Raw genomic sequence first — 25,006 nt, 5'->3', positions numbered from 1 at the left:
TTATTAGCTTGAACAAAATTATTCCAGTAATATACCTGTAGCAAAGCAATAAAATCAAAGTAATACCTTTGACCATTCAGCATTTCAGTTACATTACCCTTGTTTCGGTCATTTGATTAAGAAATAAAAACTGCAGTTACGGAATATATTTTTGCAAATGCAGAAGAACAAGGATTTTATTGTAGATATAAGAAGCAGGCTTCTGGACCTACATGTCTCCTAAAGGAAATGGGCTCTTAAAAAATGGACTGAGCCATGCTCACTATCCTGTCTTATGGAGGAACGAGTTTATATTTGAACCCATCACATATATGTGACCTTGCTTATGTTATGTATGTATTTTTTTTTTGGAAAACAAATGTAACACTGTTTAAAATTTGTGCACCAACAGTGTAAAAAAAACACATTATTTATCCTGATTTGTATTACTTTTATTTGAGAGTCAATGATGATTAATAAATTAATGGCGGATAATTTATTAATATTATATATATCCATGTAACATTGCCTACACCCACATAAGCAATGTTGCAAATTTGTTAAAAACATACGGCTAACGTTATCTATAAATATGTTTTTAACATCCATATATAACTAATGTTTACCAGTAGAGGTTTGAGACTATTCAGGACTTTATATCTAAACTCCCTGCAGGAACTGCAGCCACTCCATGTAAAATAGTGACATGGTTAAAACTTCAAACACAAAATGTTATACAATCCGGGTAGAAGAGAAAAGTTAAGAAAAATATATAATGCACCAGCTGAGAATCAAATCCGAGTTTATGGTACTATTCTAAGTCAAACGGATAATGATTTCGGTACAGTGATATAACTATTCAACTGATACTTTACTAATTAAATTTTATCCCAATAAAATTAGATATCCAAATATTCATATCAAAAGACAACCATGTATTGAAACCACCTGCTATTTCTGTGTTCAACTAATGTATTAGCTCGGTTCCTAATCTCGGATTTGTTAAACTTAAATCCTAATATTAGTTGGGTTACTTATCCTCTTCAATTTGCTAAACTTATTTTTTTAAAAAGAGATTGTAGAGATTGTAAGTTTTGAGGTTTGAATCGCTCACACTTAATATTAAAACCAAAAAAAGGACACAGGTGAAAGTTTGAAACTGTGAAAGCAGCATGTACTTGCCAATGAATTATGACAATATTTACTGAGAAAATATTCTGTTACGGGACGGCCACAACTTTTGCTATAACGTGGCTCCATTTGTTGTTAAATGTCCCACAACTTTAAAAACAGAACTGACTTTTGGGACAAAGTTAAACATAAAATATTGATTTTTGTTTCTTATAAGAATTTGGGAAGGCCAGGTGGTGCAGCCAATTTTAGACTAGTAGGGTGTGTTCTGCTGGTTTCGACAAGTGTCTTAGAGAGCTTATAAACACCCGTGTGCGTAGTTCCAGGCAATATAATGAAAGGGACTTCACAATCAAATATAGGACAATGGCACCCCTGACCTTGTAAATCCAAAAATGGCACCCCTGACCCTGTAAATCCAAATATTTGGTCCCTCCTATTGAATTATGTGACAAAACTTTTCATCTGTACAATCAAATATAGGATTAATTCTTTCATCAAATATTCATAAATAGCTCTTTTTAGGCAAAGTTCCACCTACCTTGTTTGTCCCATTATTTCTTATTGTCACCTGATGACAAGAACCTTGTTTGTCATGAATATTGAGATTAGGAGTGTCTGCATGTGAGGTATATTATTTTGAAATGTGTCACTGAATACATAGTTCTGAGCACTTTCAGATCCCAAGTGGTTTTCACTTTTGAGTGGTGCTAACTTAAGTAAAAGAACCACTTCAATTTCCCAAATGCAGAGATAGAATAAGGGGATTCTTCATTTATTTTAAATATATATATAAAATTAAGATAAGTTTTCTATAAAGCAAGCGTATATATAAAGTATGCAAGTTACTCTTAAATTATTTTTGACTTAAGATTTTAATGCAATTTAGATATTAAATCAAGATAATTTTCATCCTACTACTCACTTTCTTAACTCCCTCATAGTTTGCAACCCGACAAACCAGATTCCTTCATATGACAATGCATATGGGTTCAGCTCATTCAACCACAATCAAAATTTAAAGACTTTCCATACCCCCAAATATAGGCTTTAAGCATGAATGCATTCATTCACAGTAGTTTAATTGCAACCCAAATATTACTAATGTTGTGGTTGATTTTCTAGATCTGACCCAGTAGAAATATACAGTACTCAAATTACAAAGGAAAATACAGATATGCTAACAAGGAAACAACTATGCATGTGAAGTCAAGAGGATCCACATGATGAACTATTCTAGAGAAATTGTACCAAGACAACATGAGAAATGTAGTTCTAATACAATAGTACTTGAAAGAAGTGAGGGGTAAAACAATGAGAAGTATTTATCAAATAAAAAATGTTCAGTAGGCAAATGAAGTGGACAGTATAATTATGATTATGACGAATATGTTCTCTCTTTTAAAGTTATTTGCGTTTTAAATTATTCCTTCCACGGTTCCACCAACCTTAGGCTACACGGCTAAAAGCAAAGATGTAATTGACTCTAGGATGATAATTGGATAATAATAAGAAGAAAAAGTATAGGGATTAGAGAAAAAAGAAGATAAAAAGTATAAATGTAATCATTACTACATTATTCTACTCATATCTTCCAGAATTTTATTCTCTTTTTGCTTGTTATGAGAAAGCCAGAGTGGGGGCATTACCATTTAGCCTTCAAAAGCATAGAAACGTTTGGCAACCCTTGTTTTGGGGACTGAATAATGAAGATATCAAATCCTAAAGTGTTTGAAATAAAGTCTTTAAAAGGGAGAGTTATATTCTGCAGGTTTTCATAATTAACAATGATATTAAAAAAATGTGTTACCCTTAGTTGATTGAATTGTGGACATAATTTTTTTTGCCTTTGGACATAGCGGAAGATAAATTTATTAACATCACATAATTTCAACTTTTATTCATGTGGAGTTATTTGTGTCATATTCTTTTATATAGCAGCTATAACTAAAAGATTTACATCAAACCCGAAGGTTACTACATGATAAAGTGGAAGCCGAAGGTTTCAGACTTTAAGCACAATTGCATTTGACTCGTGTGGATCATAATGGGGCTACACAAGTATGTGGTCATGTGATTTCTCTCAGTATAATATTTGAAATAATCAACCAGCTACATCTTATTTGCTTTATTTTGAAGTTTAAACATACAATTAATATATGATGGTGAAGGAGAGAAATAAAGGTCATTCTAGCATATCGAATCAAAAATATAGTATGGTGCTTGATAAAGAACAAAAAAAGGTTTGTAGAATCAAGACATCTAACTAGTCTAATATTAGCAACAACAAAACATTTTTCTCACTAGACAGCTAAATATATGAAACAAGTTCATTATGTTTAGTCACAACTTAAGCCTTCAAAGAGTTAATCAACTTAAGAGTCTAATTTTAATCCAATAACAGTGAAAGAAAATTAAAGCCAAAAGGCATTCCATCAAAAGCATTAAAAAATCCTTACATGACAAAAAACACAAGTTCCTTATTGCTTCCAGTTTATTTTTACTTGTCAAAAAAGGAACTATAAAATTTCTAGCAAAATAGACACTTTCACTCAATAAATACCAGCACTGAACTGATAAACTAGTCCTTTCTCTCGTTCCTTTACCTCTTTCCTTCACTTCCCTAAGCCTCTTGAGGACTAATGGAGCATGGCTACCCTTCACTCACTCTTCTCTCAATTTTCCTTTTCTTCCTTCCTACTTTGATCTCTGCTCAAATCTGCCAAAGAAACTGTGGCAAAGAAGTTCTTAAGTACCCATTTGGAAGTGGCCCTGGTTGCGGTGATCCTCGGTTCCAACCACATGTGTCTTGTAGCCAACAAAGGCTCACCTTAACCACTCACACAGGCTCTTACCTTGTTACCTCAATTGACTATAACAAACAAGTCATATACATCTCAGATCCCACCATGTCAACATGTTCTTGCACTGTCCCTAGCAAAGGCTTTGGTTTAGATTGGGATGCTCCATTCGCTTTTGATGATAGTAACATCTTTGCTCTAGTAGACTGTTCAATGAACTCATCATCTATATCCAAAACAAGTGGTTATGTTGATGATGGTAGCAATAATTCTAAGCTTCTCTGTGATCAGAGTACACCTATTTGCAGCCTTCTATACTCATGCAGCCCTATTAGTACTATCAACCTCCCAATCTCTACATGTTGTGTTTACGCGCCAGTTAATCTCGGTCCATCATTTGACATGGATTTGCAGAAGCTGCAATGCCCTTCGTACACCGGATTTTACAACTTCGATGACCAAGAAGTAGATCCTGAAAAGTGGAATTATGGAATAGCACTTAAGTACAAGTTCAGTGTGACAGATGATTATCCAGGCTCATGTGCTGCTTGTGAAAGGAGCTATGGTGTCTGTGGGTACAATGGGGCTTATAATTCATTTATCTGCAATTGTCCTAATGGAATTAACACAACAACAGATTGTTTATTTGCATCATCTTTTAATAATGGTTTTAGAAATGGTAAGCAAAATTTCCCCTTTCTACATACACTTATACTCGTATCATGTCACAATCTGCATAGTTTTCTACACATATATCCTCTAATAGTAGAATTATATGTACAACCCGGCAACTTTGTGACAACTTTTGTTTTTAAAAGTCGACCTGCCTTATAAAACCAAAAGTTGTCGTTGTGAGTTGTATATATATCATTTATTCATTTTTTATACTCTAAATTTCTCAGTGAAATACTGGTGAGAGATGTAATGAAGCATTATTCATTTGTAATAGCAAATGCTAAAATTGTCTGTGTCCTTTTGTTTTCAGGGGTTGCATGGTTGATTTATCCTTTGGCATGGTCACTGGTTAGTCTCTTCTTGTAGCTAGCTTATTAAGGATGGTACTACATGAATCAAGCTCAAGACCCAAGTAACGAATCAAACTAGAATGTTATGTCTGGAAAGGTTATTAGAGGGAAGAACATTGTGTTTGAATTTGTTGGTCCGTTCATTTTCTTTGTCCTCGCGTGGCAGATGTGTGAAGATGAAAACTTGTAATTTCAATCTCCTTTTTAGTTCATTTATGATTTGCAGTCAATGAATGAAAAAATATTATCTTTTGTGGAAGTTATAATAGATTGTTCATCTATATTTGATCTATGTTAACTATGAAGATAATAGATTAAGTTATAAAGGTGGATGCTTATTGAGTTTGTGATACAGCTAGTACAGTGATTCTCTTAAAGTGTAATCCTATAGAACACTATTAGATAGATTGATATTAAGGGATATGGAATGTGATTCCAAGCCTTTGGTCTCTATTCACTAACAAAGAACCTCTTCCTTTGTAAAGGGCTTTTCTTAGCTTTATCTCTTCTAGGCTAAGAAGGTGCTGCAAGCTTTATGCCAAAAGATTTATTCTCATAGCAATATGGCACTACCATCACAGCCTTTGAATTTTTTCTAGAAGGTGCTGAACCAACAAGATATACACTAATACTAATGTTAACTTATATTAGAATTAATTAATACCATATGCACGGTAATCAATTTCCAGTACAAGGTGGTCATCACGGATGCACTAAGTCAATGACAACTTCATCAATTAATAGTAAGTATACTTAGCCTAGTTTTGATGCTCTAAGTTTATATAAAAATTCCCCTTGCTTGCTCCTAGTCCTATTTATTCCATGTATTGGTGATGAGTGAATGACACTCTATCTATGTTTGGTAAGTTATATGAAGAGGACCCTTGAACTTCGGTGTTTTTTGGGTATTGGTTTTATTTTTTTTAGACAACTCGTGAAAATGATAGAGTGGGTAGTTGAAGGTTTTTGACCGTTTGGGAAATTTTCTGCATAAATCAACAATGGGCTGAAATAGTCCTTGTCTGGGACCTAAAGCCCATTTGATGCCAACACGCTAAATATTATCAATACTGCCTACTGAGTTATCAAATGTCAAGTTCCAACATCAACATCACAATCATTTGACCCCAAAAAATGGTATCATCCAACTTTCTATATCAATTAGAAATTCAATGTTTTGTTGATGGGGATGTTTTATTAATTGATATGATTAATGATCAAACATTATAACATTATTTGATCAATCAATATTTGTATTAAGATTTTGTTTTTATTGGAAGTTTTTTGCCTCAATAGTTATTTTTTTATAATTTAGTCTGCAATTTTTCTTTTATACAAGTTCTTATAGTCAAACGCTTTCAAATTCGTATCTCTTTTACTCATTTGTACCATTAACATAGTGATGACACTTGTACTCAAAAAAACCCTGATGAAATGAAAAAAGCTTGAAAGATGTGACACATTATTTCATTTAAGTCTAAATTAGTATTATATCTTGTTGTGCAACATGCTTGGATCTTAAAAAACCATGGATAGGAAACTCCATGGTGTAACGAGAAGTAACTATGAGAGATTATAAAAGCACAACTACAATCTATAGGCTAGTTAGAACGTTTCATGAATGAAGTTAACATCCTCACACATATGACCAGAAATGAATAAAGAACATAGAAAAATTAAGTCAAAGCAGAATATTAATTTTATTGTGCTTCTGTAAGCATGTTGCTACGTCACAAAACTACTAATCATTGGTTTGTTCCTGACACCTTATCCAACTTTATATCCTATATTAGTATACCTAGGCCATCTATTTACAGAGATTAACGTATGACCATAGAACTTACCTCTCTAAGTTTCTCCTATTGCTATACCCTTTTCATTAGTCATATGTTGCAACAGAATGGTTTTCCCTGCTGTTGCAACTTTTCCCACAAGCATGTCATTTGTCGCGGCGATTGGTAATGTGCAGTGTAGTAATCATCAATGCACCCAAATTGACAGAAATTCAAGCTGTGCACGTACTTTACTGCCCGCCTGATTTTGAACTGATCTATCCACATTCCCATGCTCACATCTTCCATTTTAAATAACTGCATTGCATCGAAATTGGTTAATGATATGCGAACAGAATCGGGAAGAAAAGATAAATTGCGAACATACGTTTAGTCTGCTCTTCTCAAATTTGGATACAACAAACTGAGCAATGTCAGATGAGATTATGTAACCAGGACCATTAGCATAGGTAGGATACTCTTCCGCTGCCCATTCCTGGAAGTTATGGCAAAGAAAACATGAAAGTTAGCAATGTTCGTATACAAAGAACATGAGGTAACAACTCTGGAGTCACAAGAAATAAAAAGTTATAAATATGATTGGAAGTTCAGCTCATTCAAATTCAGTCATATTATGTGAAACTCTGCTAGTCATATGCCCAAATGCAATAGTTAATCAGTAAGAGCAGAATACATAATGTTCGATAGTTTACTCAGAATCACACATCAAACATGAAACAACCCGAAGCACGTTAATTTATGACCTGGAAACCAAATGTTTCCACCGTCAGAAAATTAGTCTCACAATAAATGTCAAATGACTTCATTTAAACATTTAGTTAAAGTTGACCACATGTAAACGCAATTTGTAGAAGATGGTACTTTAGCACCAACTATCATAATTCCCAGCAAGTCCACAATAAAAAAATTAATTTGTTTCTTTAAATACTTAAGTGAAAAAGGAAGGAAAATCCCGAAAAGGAATCATGGAAATTTAAGATCTAGGTACACAGCATGGACAAGTAGACGAGGTAGCATAATTAACTGGAATTCGAAAACCATCAACACAACAATTGATAATAGTTTGCAATCATGCACTATAAGAGAGACTAGAAAAAAGCAAATGCTTTAAACCTAGATTCTTCATAGTAAATGTATAAGAAAGTTAACTATCTATGATAAGCAATAAATAAAAACAGAAATTTGAAAAGTATCTAAGCACTCCCAAAAGTAGAGAAACCAACAGAAAAGTTATACCTCATATGTTACAGCCCATTTGCCAGTGCGAAGTGGATTATGGTGGTAATTCATATTTCCCATGTAGAGACTTCTATTACTTTCAGCATTTCTTGCTTCGCTTATGATAGAATCCACCCGGACAAATGTGTCATCATCACACTTCATGATGTACTTAGCATGCACTGTGCGAATCTGCAAAGAAGCATGTTAAGATAACAACCAATAATATAATAAGCAAAAAGAGGGGCTTAAAATTAAAAATAATATAGTAAGCAACATTTTACTCCTCGCACACCACTCACCCCATATTCACAGATAGCTATGGTCTTCAACACAACAAGGTCATAGTGGTCCATGTATGGGACTATAATAATATCGCCAAAATACTCTGCTTCTTTCTTGATGTCCACGTTTATATCCTTCCTTGCATGCTATCATCAAAAATAATAAAATAGCGATATCAAAGAATGATGTAGTCATCTATTTTTATCGTAATTCAGGTTAGGAAGGATGCATTGGCTCTTACCACGGCTACAAAAAAACGAGCTACAACATGTGAAGATCTGATTAGCTCATGTTGCATCCATGACTTCCTAACTGCCATCCGCTCAGCAAAATGGTTGCCAGAAGAAAGGATACCTATGAAAAGCTCCACATTCAAATTGCGAAGAGGAGGAGCTTTCCATTGTGGAAGCAATTCAAGATGCATCTGTGGAGCATAGCTGGGATGTGATGCAGGTAAGGAAGCAGCAAATATAGAATGCACATCAACGTCTCCATTTATAGATAGTCCAGTAGCATCTTCAAGAGCAAAGCCCTGTGAATGTAACATAAATCCTTGAGATATTTCCGTATTAACAAAATTAAAAGGAGATATTATTCATGTACCCACCGTTCGATAGGGAAAGGATGCGACATGCCTCCCATCCACACTAACATGGTAACCTTCCAAGCCAGCACTTAAGGTCATAACAAATAATTTCCCCTCCGCAAAAGGATATGGCCAGTCTAGAGGCACTTGCTTTTTTCGCCCGACCAGTCTGTTTAACCACCATGTTGCCTTCAACTCTTCTGAGTGACTGTTATCATCACGAATCCAGTTTTCACATTTCACCTGCCCATCAACTTCATAAAATCCAGAAAATCAGCAAAGATGAGTGATATATCCCTTTGAACAAGACACACTAAAAGGACAGTATGGTGCTACCATAAAACTACTCCGTGGTCCGATTCCAGGGGATGGTCCGATTCCAGGGGATGGTCGGGCGCAATAATGAAATGTAGAGTAAAAAACAGCAAAAAATGAAGCTTACAAATTTACACTTTTTGTCCATATTTGGATGATAGCAAAAAAAATGTTTTGCAACACTAGAATAATTTATTTTCTTGTTTCTAACTCACAATACATACCATAAAGTGAATTGGGGAATACACAAACTATGCCAATGGAACTAAAGAAATAAAATGACTACAAAATCTCCGAATTCAACTTCCCATCCCCACAAATCATCTATCTCAGCACATTTAGCAAACCCTTTATCCTAAATTCACTTCAACAATAACCAAAGCAATTTTATATTATATGGGGTTAGCTAGTTACATGGACCAGACAATTCACTCTCAACACAAATAAAATAATATAAGAAGTCAAAGGCAATGCACTTTCAAAACAGAAAAATGAAAACTTTTGAAAGATGAAAGACCATTCACTCACCAGTTTCCTCATCAGGACTTGACTTCCACCCTTCACACCTAAAAGCAGAACCCCACTGCATCCTATAACACGTGTTCTGTTCAATCACTGGCTTCTCACTCCAATCCCCTTTCAACCTCGGATTCAAATGCAGTATCCTTGGAGGCTCTTCATTCTCCACGGTCTTCAATCCTTGCAAATCCATCATAAACTGTGAAACCATAATAGCTTCATCACCTTCCCTCAGCAACGCTATCTTCGGGTCACGCTCAGCGTGAGCATGACGAGGGGTACCGACAACTGTCACGTGAGACCAAAGGGTCAATCCACAAGGTAACACCATTAACCCTTTGAACTTGTCACGAAACTCTAACCCGGAAATTGAAACCGAATTAGGACACGAATCAGAATCGTTTTTCTTCTTCTTCTGATTCTCATTCTCGAACTTTGCTGCAAAGTTATTAACTTCAACTTCTTTCCATAGCTTCTTCCCCTCAATCCAAGCATGCTTAGCCGCTCTATGAAGTTTAGAAAATTCTCCGTTTTTGACAATGGTGAAACTCTCGTTGAACCTCAAGGTTGAAACTTTCTGCAATTTTGACCCATTGGGTACCCGAAAAGGTTTATCTTTGGGTCGAATTGCAAATGGGTCTTCGGGTTCTTTTTCTAGTAACAGTGGCGTGGGTAATCTGAACCCAGAGGTGGTGGCTTTTTCAGTGACAACAGAGGATAACCCTGCTTTGGAAGCAATATGAATTTCGAAACTAGTGAATAGCAAGTAGAGAAGCGTCACTGCCATGAAAATTTGAAGCAGAGTGAGTCTGTTGGGAAGCATGGATGGAGATTGTTCTACCTTTGACCTCTTCATATCTTTGATCTTTTTCACCTCTCAAAGATTGTAACTTTTCTCTCAATGGGGTTGTTGTTGTTGTTGTTTTCAGGGTTTGTTCAACTATTTTGAAAGCTTGTTAACCCCAACGACGAAGAAGAAGAAGAAGAATGCACTTGGGGAATGAATGTAGAAGCTTTCATATTCCAATCACAAAATATATATGCAGAAAATAAAGAATGAAAGCTTGTTGAGATTTTGTTCTCTATTTGAATATTGTCTATATTTTCAGGATTAAATATGTATACATTTACGGTCTAAATATTTTTTACATCGTAAAAAATCCTTTATTATTGATTTAATTTATTAACTATTGTTGATTCTCTCAAACAAAACTAATACAAATCAATAATAGATAATGTAAAAACTTTACACTATCATTATGCAGATTTTAAACTCATATTTTTATCATTCAAATGGAACTCCACTTCAGGACTGAAAAAAATTAAACAAAAAGAAATGTTTTTATACATTATTAATAGTGAAATACTTGACATTTGTGTTCAATCAAAATTGATTTTTTCTTAAAATAAGTAATATATATGAATTAATATATTAATCATATAAAAAGCTTACATAACAATGCATATTTATTATACTTTTTTATATTATCAAATGTATTATCTTACCCTTTAGATAATGAACTAATCACGTTTAGGATTTGTGATTATTCCTCCCAAGTACTGCTCACATAAATCAAATATTTAATCTTTTGATCATCTTGTAGATTTAACGATATCACTAAACTAACATAAATAAGTTTTTATTATTATTTTGAATTGAAGGAAAATTCTCTTCAATTATTTTTACCATCTAACCATCTAGATTCCTTCCATTAATCATTTCTCAATAGATGTGTTTTTTATTTAATTGTAGAACATATTTTAATTTAAAATTATCCTAGTTTGGATCAAATTTTGAATTAGTTTTTAAAAAATTATTAAAAATGTCATAATACTTAATATGAAAATAATTAATGATATACTAATAGTAACTTCTTTATATGATAGTATATTTTGGTGATATTATTTATTTTAAAGTATGTTTTATATTATTTTAAAATAAGTATTTTAAGTTTCTTTATTTAAATTTATAATAATAGAAAAAGGAATATTTAAAAGTTAATAATATTAAACATGTAACTAATAAATGACATATCATTCTGAAATATGTTTAATTGTAAAAGAGTTAATACTTATGTACTAAGCTTTTTTTTATAATTAATACGTGAAAGATGTATAATATAATAGTGTAAAAATTATTATATTGTTTAACCTTAAATTACATGGTTTTATTATTTCATTATGTGTTATACCTTAATCTTATTGTATGAGGGTCAACGATATAAATTGAACAACGTGATAATATTCTATTATAAATTATAATTAGTGATAAATATTCATCTTTGAAAATTTCTTATTTATTTTATTTAATATTTATCATGACTTTCTCTTTCTTTGGAAAATAAACTAACTCTATCTGTTCTATTACTCATATAGAGATGTCTATTAGTCTTCACCACACATATCTAAGTCACATAAAATCATAAAGTTTTATCATCTTATTTACTGTATATGAGGTACTCCAATTTTCCTAAAATATATTTACTTTTCTAAGATGATATTTCATTACTGTTATTACTTGAAATTTATTCTTTGTTTCACATTTTATTCTTAAACATACAATGATGCACACATAACATTACATTCCTTCTGATTGTGCCATAAACCTTTCTTTTAAGCTTCAGTGATACATATCATATATAACATCCAAGTTACTCAATCATTTCAATCTTAAGATAAGAAATGATATTTTTTTTACTAAGTGACAAATAGGGAGGTTAAAAAACTTATGCCTATGGATGCACACAGTTAAAATCCACAAAGGTACATCTACAAGGCAAAATAATACTCATAGATTTAAAAATAGATTTGCTAAAACTACCTGAAAATATGCATGCGGCCATAAGTATAGGGATACATACCCTACCATTAGGGACCCATTATATAAAATTACTATAACACTCATTTTTATATAACTTATATCCTAAATCCCTAATTTCTTATACATGAGAGAGATGGAGCAAACCTTATTTTTCATAGCACAAGTAGGAATAGTCTCACGAATGATATGGGAAGACAAAAATGGCTTATTCATTTGGTCAATTGGTAAGTGACTTGCCCAGTTACTACTGAAATATTATAGGAAAATAAAAATAAAAAATAAAAGGTTTGAGAGTTACAGAAGAAATATGCAAGTGAGATTATTTTGAAACTTTCTTTTTCTTTATATTAGTTCAAAACTTAACTCACAAATAAACCCTTAAAATATTTATTTGATGTTGATTTATTACTCGGTTATTGAAATAAGTTTTTCACATCACTAAACAACTACTCTTGAATTCTCACTATATTTACAAATACCCATTAAATTCTATTGAAAACTTATAACATTATGACAAAAAGTAGCCACTACTCGTGTTGATCCATGCCATTACCGTCCGTTGTAACAAATCCTTATGCCCATCGGTTACAATTAATATATTAAACTAACTCAAATTTATTAGAGAGTAAATTATAACTTCATAATTGAGTCAATTAAAATTCAGATAAATTATGTTATCAAAAAGCCAAATCAAATCAAGTTCGAGTGTGTCTCATCCTTAGGTCAATATCATCACCTGTACCAATTTCCATAGTATTGAGGATGGTATAATTTTCTCATCATATTAATTTAGTAATCCATACTTATTTAAACTACTCAACTTTAATAATTTATTTCATAATAAATAAGTTATTTTTATCACTTTTTATTATTTTTCATTTTTACCTATATATATATCTTTAAAAATTATTTAAAAAGTTGAAAAATAATTTAAAATTCGCAAGAAGAAGCTGCGAGATTGCTGGGACCGCCGCACAATGCTGAAAATCTGAAATTCATGGCTTTGAACGTTTTATCAAAGTTTAAGAGAAACGTTGACTCAACCGTATAATTTTAATACAAAGTATATAAATTATATAATTATATTTAATTGTTATTAATTCTTTAAAAAATAAAAAATGTTAGCTATATATTACAATGTAAAAATTTATACATATTCATGTAACATTTAATATTTATTTAAATTATTTTTCTGAAAAATCATTAATAATCAAATATAAATATTGAATAGAAATAGTGTACAACAATAATTTATAAAACTGATTTACATGTATTTTATCTCAAACAAAAAAAAATCAACAGACACAAACTTACTTAAATTCTGAATATTTCTTTTCAATAATAGGCGAGTCATAAAGGGAGACAGGTGGAGTGGCCATGAATTTCTACGCGTCAGTCCGTTGTGATTTACATTAATAAATTAGAAAAAATGTAATAAATCTTTAAAATATATAAAAATGCTCTAAACTCCTATATTATTTTCGACATTCATGAACTATTTGTTATTCTTAATTATTCATTAAACTCTAATTATTAGTAAAATTAATTTCTATATAAAGACAATATTAAAATAAATAACAATGAAATATTCAAACTTTTATATATTTTGTTGTAACATTGACTCTTAGATTATTATTATATTTATATATAGTATTATATTAATCAATTTTAACTTTAGGATTTATTAATCATATTATTCTCAATCATTTTATATTTTGATGATATTTTCATTCATAGATTAATATTAGTTAATATGCCTCGCATTGTAATTATTGATTTATTAAATTTAAGTAATAATTAGGAAAAAAAATAATATGTGATAATTATTTTAAAAGTATAAAGTTTACATGGACTTTATCCACCCTTCCCAAAAATAAAGGAAAGTAGTGCCCCTTAAAAAAACATGTTTGATACTTTAAATTTAAATGAAGAGTAAATAATGTACATATGATTCTTTACAAATCATAATAAAAAATAGATTGACCGAATGAATGTTTCTATATCTATGTATTTCTTATTCTAAACCACCCTCCACCAAATAAATGTAATCTTACTAGCTAAGGCATTGGTGGGTGTAATTTGTAAAACTTCAATGAATCCTTACATTGGTTAAATATTAAAAGTTTGATGCTGCAAAGTGAAATTTATCGAATGAATAACCCCATATTTAAAATGGATTATCCCCGATAGCTATATGATAGGAAAATAATTCTCAATTGTATGTAAAAATTATGAATGTAATATCTATATATTATTAGCGTAAAATTTATATATAATTAATATATTATCTATCATTCACTTGAATTAATTTTAAAATATTATTAATAATATATAAATGATGATCGATATAGTGATAATATATAGAATTACTACACAATTAGTATATATATTTTTTCTCAAAATTAATTTATTTTAGTTATCGGTGCACCATGGACATGATGGAGCTAGGAGGTCATCAATGGGGGACTTGACCCCAGAAGCTTCCAATATTTATTTACATTGTAACATACTTTAGATTTTTTTATATTTGTAAAAATATTTAAAACTTGAAATTATTATCTTTAATTTTATTTATATCATTTTCAAACACTAACACAAAGCAATAATTTTTAGAGTTTTACCTTATTTATTAACGTAATACACAAACACTGTTACTATAATATTTTTACTTTAAGAATCGACCAGTCATTATTTATTAACGTAATACACAAACACTGTTCTATAAGAATCGACCAGTCCTTATCACACATTAATATATTTACAAAAAATAACAATTTATGTTTGTATCACATTGATGATGTAGAAGTATTTGGTCATGAATATTGAACAAACTTAGAAAAATGAAATATACTATGCACAAGGTAGGGGATGCTGTTAAATTTCTTGCCAAGTCTTCATTGATACAAGGAACAGAGGATTATATCCATTTGTGTGTGCCAAATGCTAACACATAACACATTCCAGGTATATAAAGTCATGGGGTAATGCAATAAATTGTGTTTTCTTTTCTTTTGATCATTCGGTTGTAGTAATTTTCTGCCTTCTATTCAATCAATGTCTGTACAGTTTCACAGGAGATAAGATAAGACACTCGTGTGCTTATCTTGCTGACCTGAAGAAGAAGAAATTGTGAATAAGAATAAATTTGGTGTAAATATCTTAAACAAATATTTCAGCTTCCATTTAGCCTTTATTCTTAGAGTTGCTTTTGAAATGTGAACATAACATTGTTCCATATTTAAGTTTTTAAGAAAAGCTCCAAACCAAGTAATGTTTTTATAACCCAAACATGTTTCTTTAAGAAAGGCTCCAAACCAAAACCAAGTAATGTTTTTATAACCCAAACATGTTTCTTTAAGAAAGGCTCCAAACCAAGTAATGTTTTTAAAACCAAGTAATGTCTTTATGTCTCGGATCAATTAAACTTCACGAAATAATATTACAACATTAATTTCTATTTTTATATTTTTCCTTTTTAAATGAAAGGAGTTTTCTCATTGGTTGGTACATCGAGTTGTACATGAATGGGGACATGTTATCCCCATCAGCTTAAAAAACCTCATTTGGAAAAACAAACCAAGTAACAACTCACAAATTTACTTTATGAGATAGGGGCATACGCTGCTACCTTTAACACCTTGTTTTTTCAACCATTTCAGAACCAGCCTTAGATTCTTTGACATGGTTTGGTGAAGTAGAACTTGCATTTACTTATGAGGTAGTAACTTAAGTGATATTTGATTGAGTCACTGTTAATTTAAATCCATTCCATAAAAGCTTTCAAGCAGCTCTCAGAAACTCAATGGTTCAAGTGATTACTTGTATATATTTTCAGTGTTATCCTTATTAGGAAATCAGAGTCTAATACAGCCCCAGCGTCTAGTGGAATACAAAAAATTAGTGAAGAAAAATAGAGCACATGAATAATAGTGAGACTTGCTTGCCATTATTCACACAGTGAGTCACACCAACAAAATAAATAAAGTGTCCACCCAAATTTAACATGGAAAACACCATAACAACGAGGAAAAGTCACAAGATAATTTCCGAAAAATAATCCACTCTATCAAAGGATAATTACAGTGTCCTTATTTACACTCTTAGCAAAATGTAATAAACATAGTGTATGGCTGTATGAGCCTGAATGCTTTGTTCAACAATTTTTCAGGTAATATGTACAACAAATGGATGCTTCCTTTAGTGCTATCCCATGTCATGCCTCTGAATCAACATAATACATGCACATGCATTGGTACAAGCATATTAGTAGCACTTCTTAATTCTAAGATTCATCATTTCCTACTTTCGCAAAGCTTAGTCGAATGGAAACCGTTGCACAAAAATGTTTATTGGAAAGGACAGACTCGCAGAAATAGTAGTCTTGTGACTTTCCCATAAATAAGTCTTTTGGGATGAGGTAGAAACAAGCCCAAGGTCCAAGGTCCTCAGTCCTCTTGGCCTTCAATAGGTAGTACTCTTAGATAGAAGAAATCTGCTACAGTATCAGAAGATCTATTTGAGAAGCTAATTTTAGAAAGCTGTTAAAACCAATAACTGGTATAAACATTCCTCAAAAGTTGACTTTTGAGAGCACCTGAGTGTTTGATAAGTTGACATGCTAGATTATTATAAGAAGCTATTTAAAAAGTTAATTTTAGAACCCTGCAAAAATAATGGGTGGTGTAAACGCATTCAAAAAGGTTGATTTTGAGGCAAATGAGTATTTGATAAAAGGATGTGCAAATAGTATAAATAGTCATGGATGATGGTATTCACGAATTTAAATTCATAATCTTCAAGTCACAAAGCTTATTCCACTGAGCCTCAACCTCTTGAACACAACTACACAAGACTAGTAAAGTTGATATTACTATAATAATTAGGACTCAAACTGCTCCTAGGGGCTTCAGTTTTTTCATTCATTGTAGCTGCTTCTATATTTATCTTTCTAATATAACCACAGACCGATTTTTAATTTAGGAATAAGGGAACCTTAGGCTTATCTATTTTAGTTTGTGTATTATGACCCTTGTGAGCTTCAAACAGATTTCACTTTTCAGAAAATGCCAATAAGCTGAATAACTAATCATAGGAAAATCCTAAAGTAGCAGTTGGTACTGCAAAAAGGTAAATATTTAAAATAGCTGCTGTTATGGATGTCTTCATAAGAAGTCACAGATTTGGAATTTTTATTTTCATTTTAAAGAAAAGCTAATAAGAGACTCCCTTGAAATTCCCGTGGTCCAACTTAGGATATTATATACTATTTAGTAGAATTCTCCTACTGTAGAGGTTTGTGATTCTTTTTGTAAAAAATGTTGCTTTCAGGGTAACATTCTCTATGATAGATCATTGGGACAAGAAATTAGAATAATGATAAAAAAATAATGAAGTGTGCAGTAGAGGATTAAATAAGGCTCACAAATCAAAGATTCCTCTAGGAATTTCAAATTATGGGCATAGATTATTGCATACAAATTGCAATAACAAAAGTATATGCTGAGTTCTCAACATGTAAGTCCTAGAAGAAGAATATTAAGAACCTGGAAGTTGGCAAAATACCAAGGAGAAACTTCCAAATGTGCACAAACACTAGACTCTTTCCTCCTTTTATATGATTAATCCTAGGCTCCTAACCTAACCATATGGTTGGCTAGCTGTCATTCATCATATAGGGAAGATTGAGTAGGGATTCTTTCCATTACCGGAGAGAACAATCATCATTTTACTTTTAGTTTTAAGGATAAAAATGTCATTACATGTGTAAATAGAAGGATATAATTATCTTTAAATCTTGCTTTTTGCTTTGTTTTTCATAACACTTCCCGAAGTCTGGCTCGTGAAAATTGATTTGCAGTTTGCACCTGTCATTCTAAACAGAGAACTCATACATCTCCTTAGAACAAAGGCCAAAAATTGATAGCAAATATAGGGAATTTCACCATTTTTTTTTTGCATGGCACTACAGTACACTGAGTGAGTGGTACAACATTTTATTAAACAATAACTAATCTTCAACATTCATTAAGAAATTAGCATTGAGTGAAAATTTGAGTTTGACAACTCACATCAAGAATCATACTCATCAGGTTACTATATAAATACACATCAAACAATTCTTGGACGAGTTTTCTGCCGTTTATCCAGGAAATCAAATGGGCCAATCCTTGGAAACTATCACTGTAAGTACTATTAAGGACATCATGATTGAAATAAATATGCTTTTCAGCTTTATGGATTTAAAGGGAAAAGTTGGCAAAGGAAGACAAGGAAAAGCTACATCTCAAAAGCAATACAACTTGTTTTTATCTTTATCCTGTAGTGTGAAATATTGGTCAAAATGGAATCCAAGCCAACATTCATAACAGCCATTTCAGGTGAAGAAAGAACTTCATAATATAAGAAGTAAAGAGAAGAACCACATATATTTGCTAGAGTAACATGGATTACCATCTGCTACATATAGTTACACTATTAACTGTGATAGCATTTGGAGGAGAAATTAGGAAAACTACAGAAGCTTGCAATTCAGATGACTTACAAGGTTTGATAGGATTCAAGAATGGAATTCCGACTGACACGTCTGGTCGCCTCGCAAAGTGGATTGGTCAGAACTGTTGTGAATGGGAAGGTATTGTATGTGAAAATGCTTATAGGGTGATACAGATCAATCTCCCAGGGTTAATTTCCACAGATACAGATTTCTATCAAACCCAAATGGTTGGCCAACTTTCTCCATCCATAACACTCCTCACCTCACTTGAAATCCTTGATCTTGGTGGCTTAGTAGGTCTCAGTGGAACAATTCCACAAACACTTGGTTTGCAACTCACAAAACTCAAAAAGCTCTACCTTTATGGCAACAATTTAACTGGCTCAATACCAGAAAGCATTGGTGAGTTACAAAACCTCCAGGAACTAGCACTGCATGAAAATAAGCTATCTGGGCCAATTCCTTCTAGCATTGGTCAGATGCAGGCTCTGGAAAAGCTTGATCTTTCAAGCAATTTGTTAAGTGGGTGCATACCTTCTTCACTAACCAACTTAACTGCCATTTCAGTTTTGTATATGAACACCAACTATCTTGAGGGAACTATCCCATTTCCTTCAAGATATGGTGAAATGCCTTCTTTGGCCTTCTTGAGACTACATGATAACTATCTTAGTGGAACTGTACCTCTCAACTTTGGCTACCTTGTTTCTCTTCAAAGAGTTTCATTATCAAACAACAAACTTGAAGGACCATTGCCTTCTAGTTTGGGAAATTTGCTATCTTTGTCAGAGCTTTACCTTAGTTTCAACTTCTTATCAGGCCAAATACCAAAATCAATAGGCCAACTTTCTCAGCTCATAATGTTGAACATTTCCAATAATTTGATTGAAGGGCCATTGCCTCAAGAGATGTCTTCCCTTCAAAATCTCCAAACACTTGATCTCTCTTTCAACCCTCTCAACCTCACTGCTATCCCAGAATGGCTACCAAACCTGTCATCACTTTCCATGATTTACTTTGCAGGTTGTGGAATCGAAGGCCGAATTCCGGATTTTTTAAAAACAATCCACAGTTCAATACAGGAACTGGACTTATCTGGGAACCTTCTCAGTGGAAGCATACCATCATGGATAGGATCCCTCACTCAGCTCTACTTGTTAAACCTCTCAAGTAATTCACTTGATTCACTCATCCCTGATTCTATTTCAAACTTGCATGATCTCGGCGTTCTTGATCTTCACTCAAATAGGCTAACGGGTTCCATTACTGGAGCATTTGGCATTGGACAAGGTAACTTTGGGGGATCACTAACATACATTGATCTTTCAGATAACAACTTCTCACGTGGAGTTGAGGAAATTGGTGTAGGAGGGCAGTTTAACATTCAGTTTCTAAATTTGTCTCATAATCTTCTGAAGGGTACATTGCCAAGTTCCCTTGGGAGGCTGAGTTATATTCAAAGTTTGGACTTGAGCTACAATGACTTGGCCTCCAACTTGCCAGAGGTGCTGGCAAATTTGAGCTCATTGGAGAAACTGAAGCTTCAAAAAAATCATTTCATTGGTAATATACCCAATGGATTTCTCAACCTGAGAAATCTGAAGGAGTTAAATTTGTCAGACAATTTTCTAGAAGGAGAAATTCCAGATGGTAAACCTCTTATTGATTTTCCAGGGAGCTCTTATTCTGGAAATAAAGGTTTGTGTGGGAAGCCTCTTAGTCCTTGTAAAACCATGATTTCAATTAAACTGTAGTTTTACTGAAGACATTCCTCTTCTGGCTGCATATCATTCTGAAACACTTGAATTTTTTGTTTGGTCTGAACACTTCTGTCATTTCACAAAGAATAGAAGAGAAAATCTGATCTCACTATCCTTCTAGAATTATAGAGTTGAGATAATATTGGAAATTTATCTATTCGTCTACCATTGAGTTGATATTAGGATCACAGTATTTTGAGCATCCCATATTACTACCAAAATTAAAAGGGGGTTGATGGTAACTTGGTAAGCAAGCTTGAATTCAAAGATGGGTATTATACAACTTATATATATATATATATATAATTCAAATGAGAAAAATTCTCATAAAATTTTTGAGAATAATGAATTTGAGCCTTACAACTAAACAAGGATGGTTAAGATTAAAAGTTAGTTATTGGTCATATGGTTACTTACAAAGTATGTGCATCTATTTTCTAATTTTGATCCTTCAAATAAGATCCAATAGTTCATATTAATTATTCTTATCTCTCACAAAAACAATCGTTGTCACTGAGTCACTTCTTGTATATATACATGTGTGTATGTATATAGGTGTGTGTATACTAATAAGGCGTTGGTCTAGTGGTGTAAGACTCACTGGATCCTCAAGTTCGAGGGTTCGCTTCCTGAGAGCGATATTTGTTGGGAGGGGCAACCACAAACTCTGAAAGAGATTAATTCCTAAAACCCAAAAAAGTGAAGAATACTCTTGGTAGTACCGAAAAATATATATGTGTATAAATATATATATATATATATATATATATATATGTATATATGTATGTATGTATATATGTATATGTATATATGTATAAAGATTGAGTAATTATAAGCATGAACCCGCCCTGTGGGTAATTTAAGTAGGCGTGTGTAGGTCCATGTTTCCTCAATCGAGGCACCCTCCACCACCACTTGAGTCCTTTGAGATTCCCCCTGTCACCATTCTGATAACACCGGCACAGAATTACCGAAAAGAAGAAGGAATTTCACAATCGATTCAGAATCAATTCGATTCCGAATACTAATACCTCGTTTATTGCTTGAAGAATGGAGAAGATTACAAGATGAACCCTAATTGATTCCCCGAATCAATTACACGTTACAAGATTAATTCCCTGAATTAACCCCTCTCTTCTGCTCAATTCTCAAAAGATGAATACAATGATTCCCCCAATCCCCTATTTATACTTTTCCCCCCTTACTCCTACACTGCTACGGCAGTTACAATAACCCCCTCACACTGCCACGTGGCTGCCACGTGGCCTCCTATGATACACCCTAGTGATGGGTGGTTTCCCCCTCATCCTATCAATACCCCCTCCAAAAGACTCAACTTGTCCTCAAGGGCAAATTGAGGAAAAGCTTCTTGCAATTGAGCGGCTGATTCCCAAGAATTTTCACACTCCGGCAATCCTTCCCACTGCACCAACACCTCAACATCTCCATTCTGATCAACGCGGTGTTGTAGGATCATCGCCGGTTGCACCTTTAATTCCCACTCCTCTGACAACATCAACGGAATAGGTTGAGATTGTTGAGCCGGTTTTAGAGCTTTCTTCAACAAAGAAACATGAAACACGGGGTGGATCCGCGTATACTCCGGCAATGACAACCTATAAGCTACCAGCCCAATTCGCTCCGCGATCCGGTAAGGGCCATAGAACTTAGCCGCGAGTTTGGCCGAAGGTCTGGAAGCTAGAGTCTTTAACCTGTAAGGCTGCAGTTTCAAGAATACCCAATCTCCCACCTCAAACTCTACCTCCCGTCGATGTTTATCCGCCTGAGTCTTCATCAGATCTTGGGCTCGTAACAGGTTTTGTCTCAACTCTTGAAGAACCTCGTCGCGGGCAACCAAGAGTTGATTTACTTCCTCAACCTTCGACGTGAAAGTACACCCCTTAATCAAGGTCGGTGGATCCCTCCCATATAAGGCCTTGAAAGGAGTCATACCTGCAGAAATGTTATAAGTAGTGTTAAACCAAAATTCTGCCCATGAAAGCCATTCAACCCACTTCTTCGGCTTGGGCCCGGCAAAGCAACGGAGCTATGTTTCCAACCCGCAATTCACCACCTCGGTTTGTCCATCCGTTTGAGGATGGTAGGCCGTGCTGTACTTCAGTCGAGTACCTTCCAGTCGGAATAACTCTTGCCAGAATTGCCTCAAAAAGACCTGATCTCGGTCGGAAACTATCGACGTTGGGTATCCATGTAACTTCACCACCTCTTTCACAAACAAGGAAGCTACATCCTTAGCTGAATAGGGATGGCCAAGAGGATAAAAATGGGCATATTTGGTGAGCCGATCCACCACCACAAAGATGGTATCCTTACCATTAGACCGTGGCAATCCGGATATAAAATCCATCGAAATATCCTGCCATACCTGAGTAGGAATGGGTAGGGGTTGCAAGACCCCTCCCGGAGCTAAGGTGGAGTACTTTTGGCGTTGGCAAACATCACACGCCTCGACATACTGCTTCACATAACCACGCATGCCATCCCAATAGAAAAAACTCGAAACCCGCTTGTAAGTGCGGAAGAATCCGGAATGACCCCCGACTACACTGTCGTGGCACTCAGCTAAGATCAGAGGTAACTTGTCAGATGTCTTGGGCAGAACCAACCTCCCTTTATACAACAAGCGCCCTGACTGAAACTGGAACCCCGGATGAGACTCGGGATTTTCTACCAAATCCTGGATCACCTTCCTCCACTTTGGTTCCTGCTGAACCTCTTGGAACCACCCCTCAGCATCTCCAACATTAATCACTGAGAGTGCCGAATAATAGGCCTTTCTCGACAACGCATCGGCCGCAGAATTCTCTCGTGCGGGTTTGAACTGAATCTCAAAATCCAATCCAATGAGTTTTACTGCCCATTTAAACTGTTCCTCACTGAAAAGCCTCTGATCTATATGAAATTTCAAACTTCGTTGATCCGTTTTAATAACAAAGTGGCGACCCAACAAGTAATGCTTCCACTTCTGCACGGCTTGAACCAACGCCATCAACTCTCGTTCATAAACCGACTTCTGTTGGGCTCTAGCCGATAACCCCTTACTCCAGAAAGCTAAAGGGCGACCTTCTTGCATCAACACAGCCCCAATTCCCCTATTAGAAGCATCGGTTTCTAACACAAAGGTCTTCGAGAAGTCGGGCACAGCCAACATCGGTAAACTGATCATGACCCCCTTGAGGGTCTGAAAGGCCTGAGTGGCTTCTTCAGTCCACACGAAGTTATCTTTTTTCAATAAATCCGTGAGAGGTTTGACAATTCTCTCGTACCCTTGCACAAACCTACGGTAATAACCTGTGAGGCCCAGAAATCCCCTTAAACTCTTCACATCACGGGGTATGGGCCACGAACTCATAGTGGCCACCTTAGACTCATCCGCGGCCACTCCAGAACGAGAGATAATATGTCCCAAATACTCTAAACTGGGTTTAGCAAAACTGCATTTCTTCCGGTTGACTTTCAACGCATGGTCCTGCAACGCGGTCAACACCTCCCTCAACTGCCTTTCGTGAGATTCCTCATCAGGACTGTAAATCAGAATATCGTTGAAGAAAACCAAAGCAAATTTCCGCAAGTATGGCCGTAATACCTCGTTCATGAGGGCTTGGAAGGTCGAAGGTGCATTCGTGAGACCGAATGGCATCACAACAAACTCATAATGACCTTCATGGGTACGAAAAACAGTCTCCTCCACATCCTCACTGCGCATCCGAATCTGATGATACCCGGATTTCAGATCTAATTTGGTGAAAACTGTGGCCCCTCCAATCTCATCCAATAACTCCTCAATAATCGGGATAGGGAATTTATTGGGAATGGTCACCCTGTTGAGGGCCCGATAATCGACACAGAACCTCCAACCCCCGTCCTTCTTTTTCACCAAAATGACAGGACTGGAATAAGGACTGATGCTATGCTGAATCACCCCCGACGCCAACATCTCCCTAACCAAGCCTTCGATTTCAGTTTTCCGGTAGTGAGGATATTTGTAAGGTCTGATATTGGGGATAGCTGCCCCCTCAACCAGATGTATGGCATGATCCTGCCTTCGTACCGGTGGTAAACCTGTAGGATCGGTGAATAACTCTTCAAAATCCTCGAGCACTTGCACATTACGGATCGACGTGCTCTCAATCCCACCCTCTCTCGGATCTGATGATTCACAACGCATGATCAACCCTCCCCCTTCTGCTCGAATGACCTGCAACAGAGCACCATATGAGACCTCGGTTTTGGCTAAGGCTGGATCTCCGCTAATACAG

General features: G+C 34.4%; 3 protein-coding genes across 3 annotated transcripts; 2 read left to right on the top strand and 1 right to left on the bottom strand.

The window, feature by feature from the left end:
* Positions 3,671-5,195, top strand: LOC109349258 (wall-associated receptor kinase-like 15). The gene is made up of 2 exons (XM_019589994.1): positions 3,671-4,590; positions 4,897-5,195. Exons 1-2 carry the CDS (start codon positions 3,753-3,755, stop codon positions 4,950-4,952), a joined length of 894 nt encoding a protein of 297 aa, XP_019445539.1. The 5' UTR covers positions 3,671-3,752; the 3' UTR covers positions 4,953-5,195.
* On the bottom strand, positions 6,528-10,689 carry LOC109349257 (hydroxyproline O-galactosyltransferase GALT6-like). The gene is made up of 7 exons (XM_019589993.1): positions 9,662-10,689; positions 8,840-9,072; positions 8,474-8,764; positions 8,250-8,378; positions 7,966-8,139; positions 7,097-7,204; positions 6,528-7,026 (listed from the first exon to the last, which is right to left on the bottom strand). The coding sequence occupies exons 1-7, from the start codon at positions 10,506-10,508 to the stop codon at positions 6,820-6,822; spliced, it is 1,989 nt and encodes a 662-aa protein (XP_019445538.1). The 5' UTR covers positions 10,509-10,689; the 3' UTR covers positions 6,528-6,819.
* Positions 18,379-20,912, top strand: LOC109349253 (probable leucine-rich repeat receptor-like protein kinase At1g35710). The gene has a single exon (XM_019589992.1). It carries the CDS (start codon positions 18,915-18,917, stop codon positions 20,718-20,720), a length of 1,806 nt encoding a protein of 601 aa, XP_019445537.1. The 5' UTR covers positions 18,379-18,914; the 3' UTR covers positions 20,721-20,912.

The sequence above is a fragment of the Lupinus angustifolius genome, chromosome LG06, assembly GCF_001865875.1.
Source record: "Lupinus angustifolius cultivar Tanjil chromosome LG06, LupAngTanjil_v1.0, whole genome shotgun sequence".
Lineage (NCBI taxonomy): Eukaryota > Viridiplantae > Streptophyta > Magnoliopsida > Fabales > Fabaceae > Lupinus > Lupinus angustifolius.
Note: the sequence above shows the minus strand (reverse complement) of the source record. Positions and strands in the feature narration are given on the sequence as shown.

Excerpts from the sequence above, each read along its gene's own strand:
- LOC109349258 (XM_019589994.1), top strand. The coding sequence starts at position 3,753 with ATGGAGCATGGCTACCCTTCACTCACTCTTCTCTCAATTTTCCTTTTC. Across the intron at positions 4,591-4,896 it reads TAATAATGGTTTTAGAAATG|GGGTTGCATGGTTGATTTAT; the intron begins GTAAGCAAAATT and ends TTTTGTTTTCAG.
- LOC109349257 (XM_019589993.1), bottom strand. The coding sequence starts at position 10,508 with ATGAAGAGGTCAAAGGTAGAACAATCTCCATCCATGCTTCCCAACAGA. Across the intron at positions 8,765-8,839 it reads CATCCTTTCCCTATCGAACG|GGCTTTGCTCTTGAAGATGC; the intron begins GTGGGTACATGA and ends TTACATTCACAG. Across the intron at positions 8,140-8,249 it reads TAGCTATCTGTGAATATGGG|ATTCGCACAGTGCATGCTAA; the intron begins GTGAGTGGTGTG and ends GCTTCTTTGCAG.
- LOC109349253 (XM_019589992.1), top strand. The coding sequence starts at position 18,915 with ATGGATTACCATCTGCTACATATAGTTACACTATTAACTGTGATAGCA.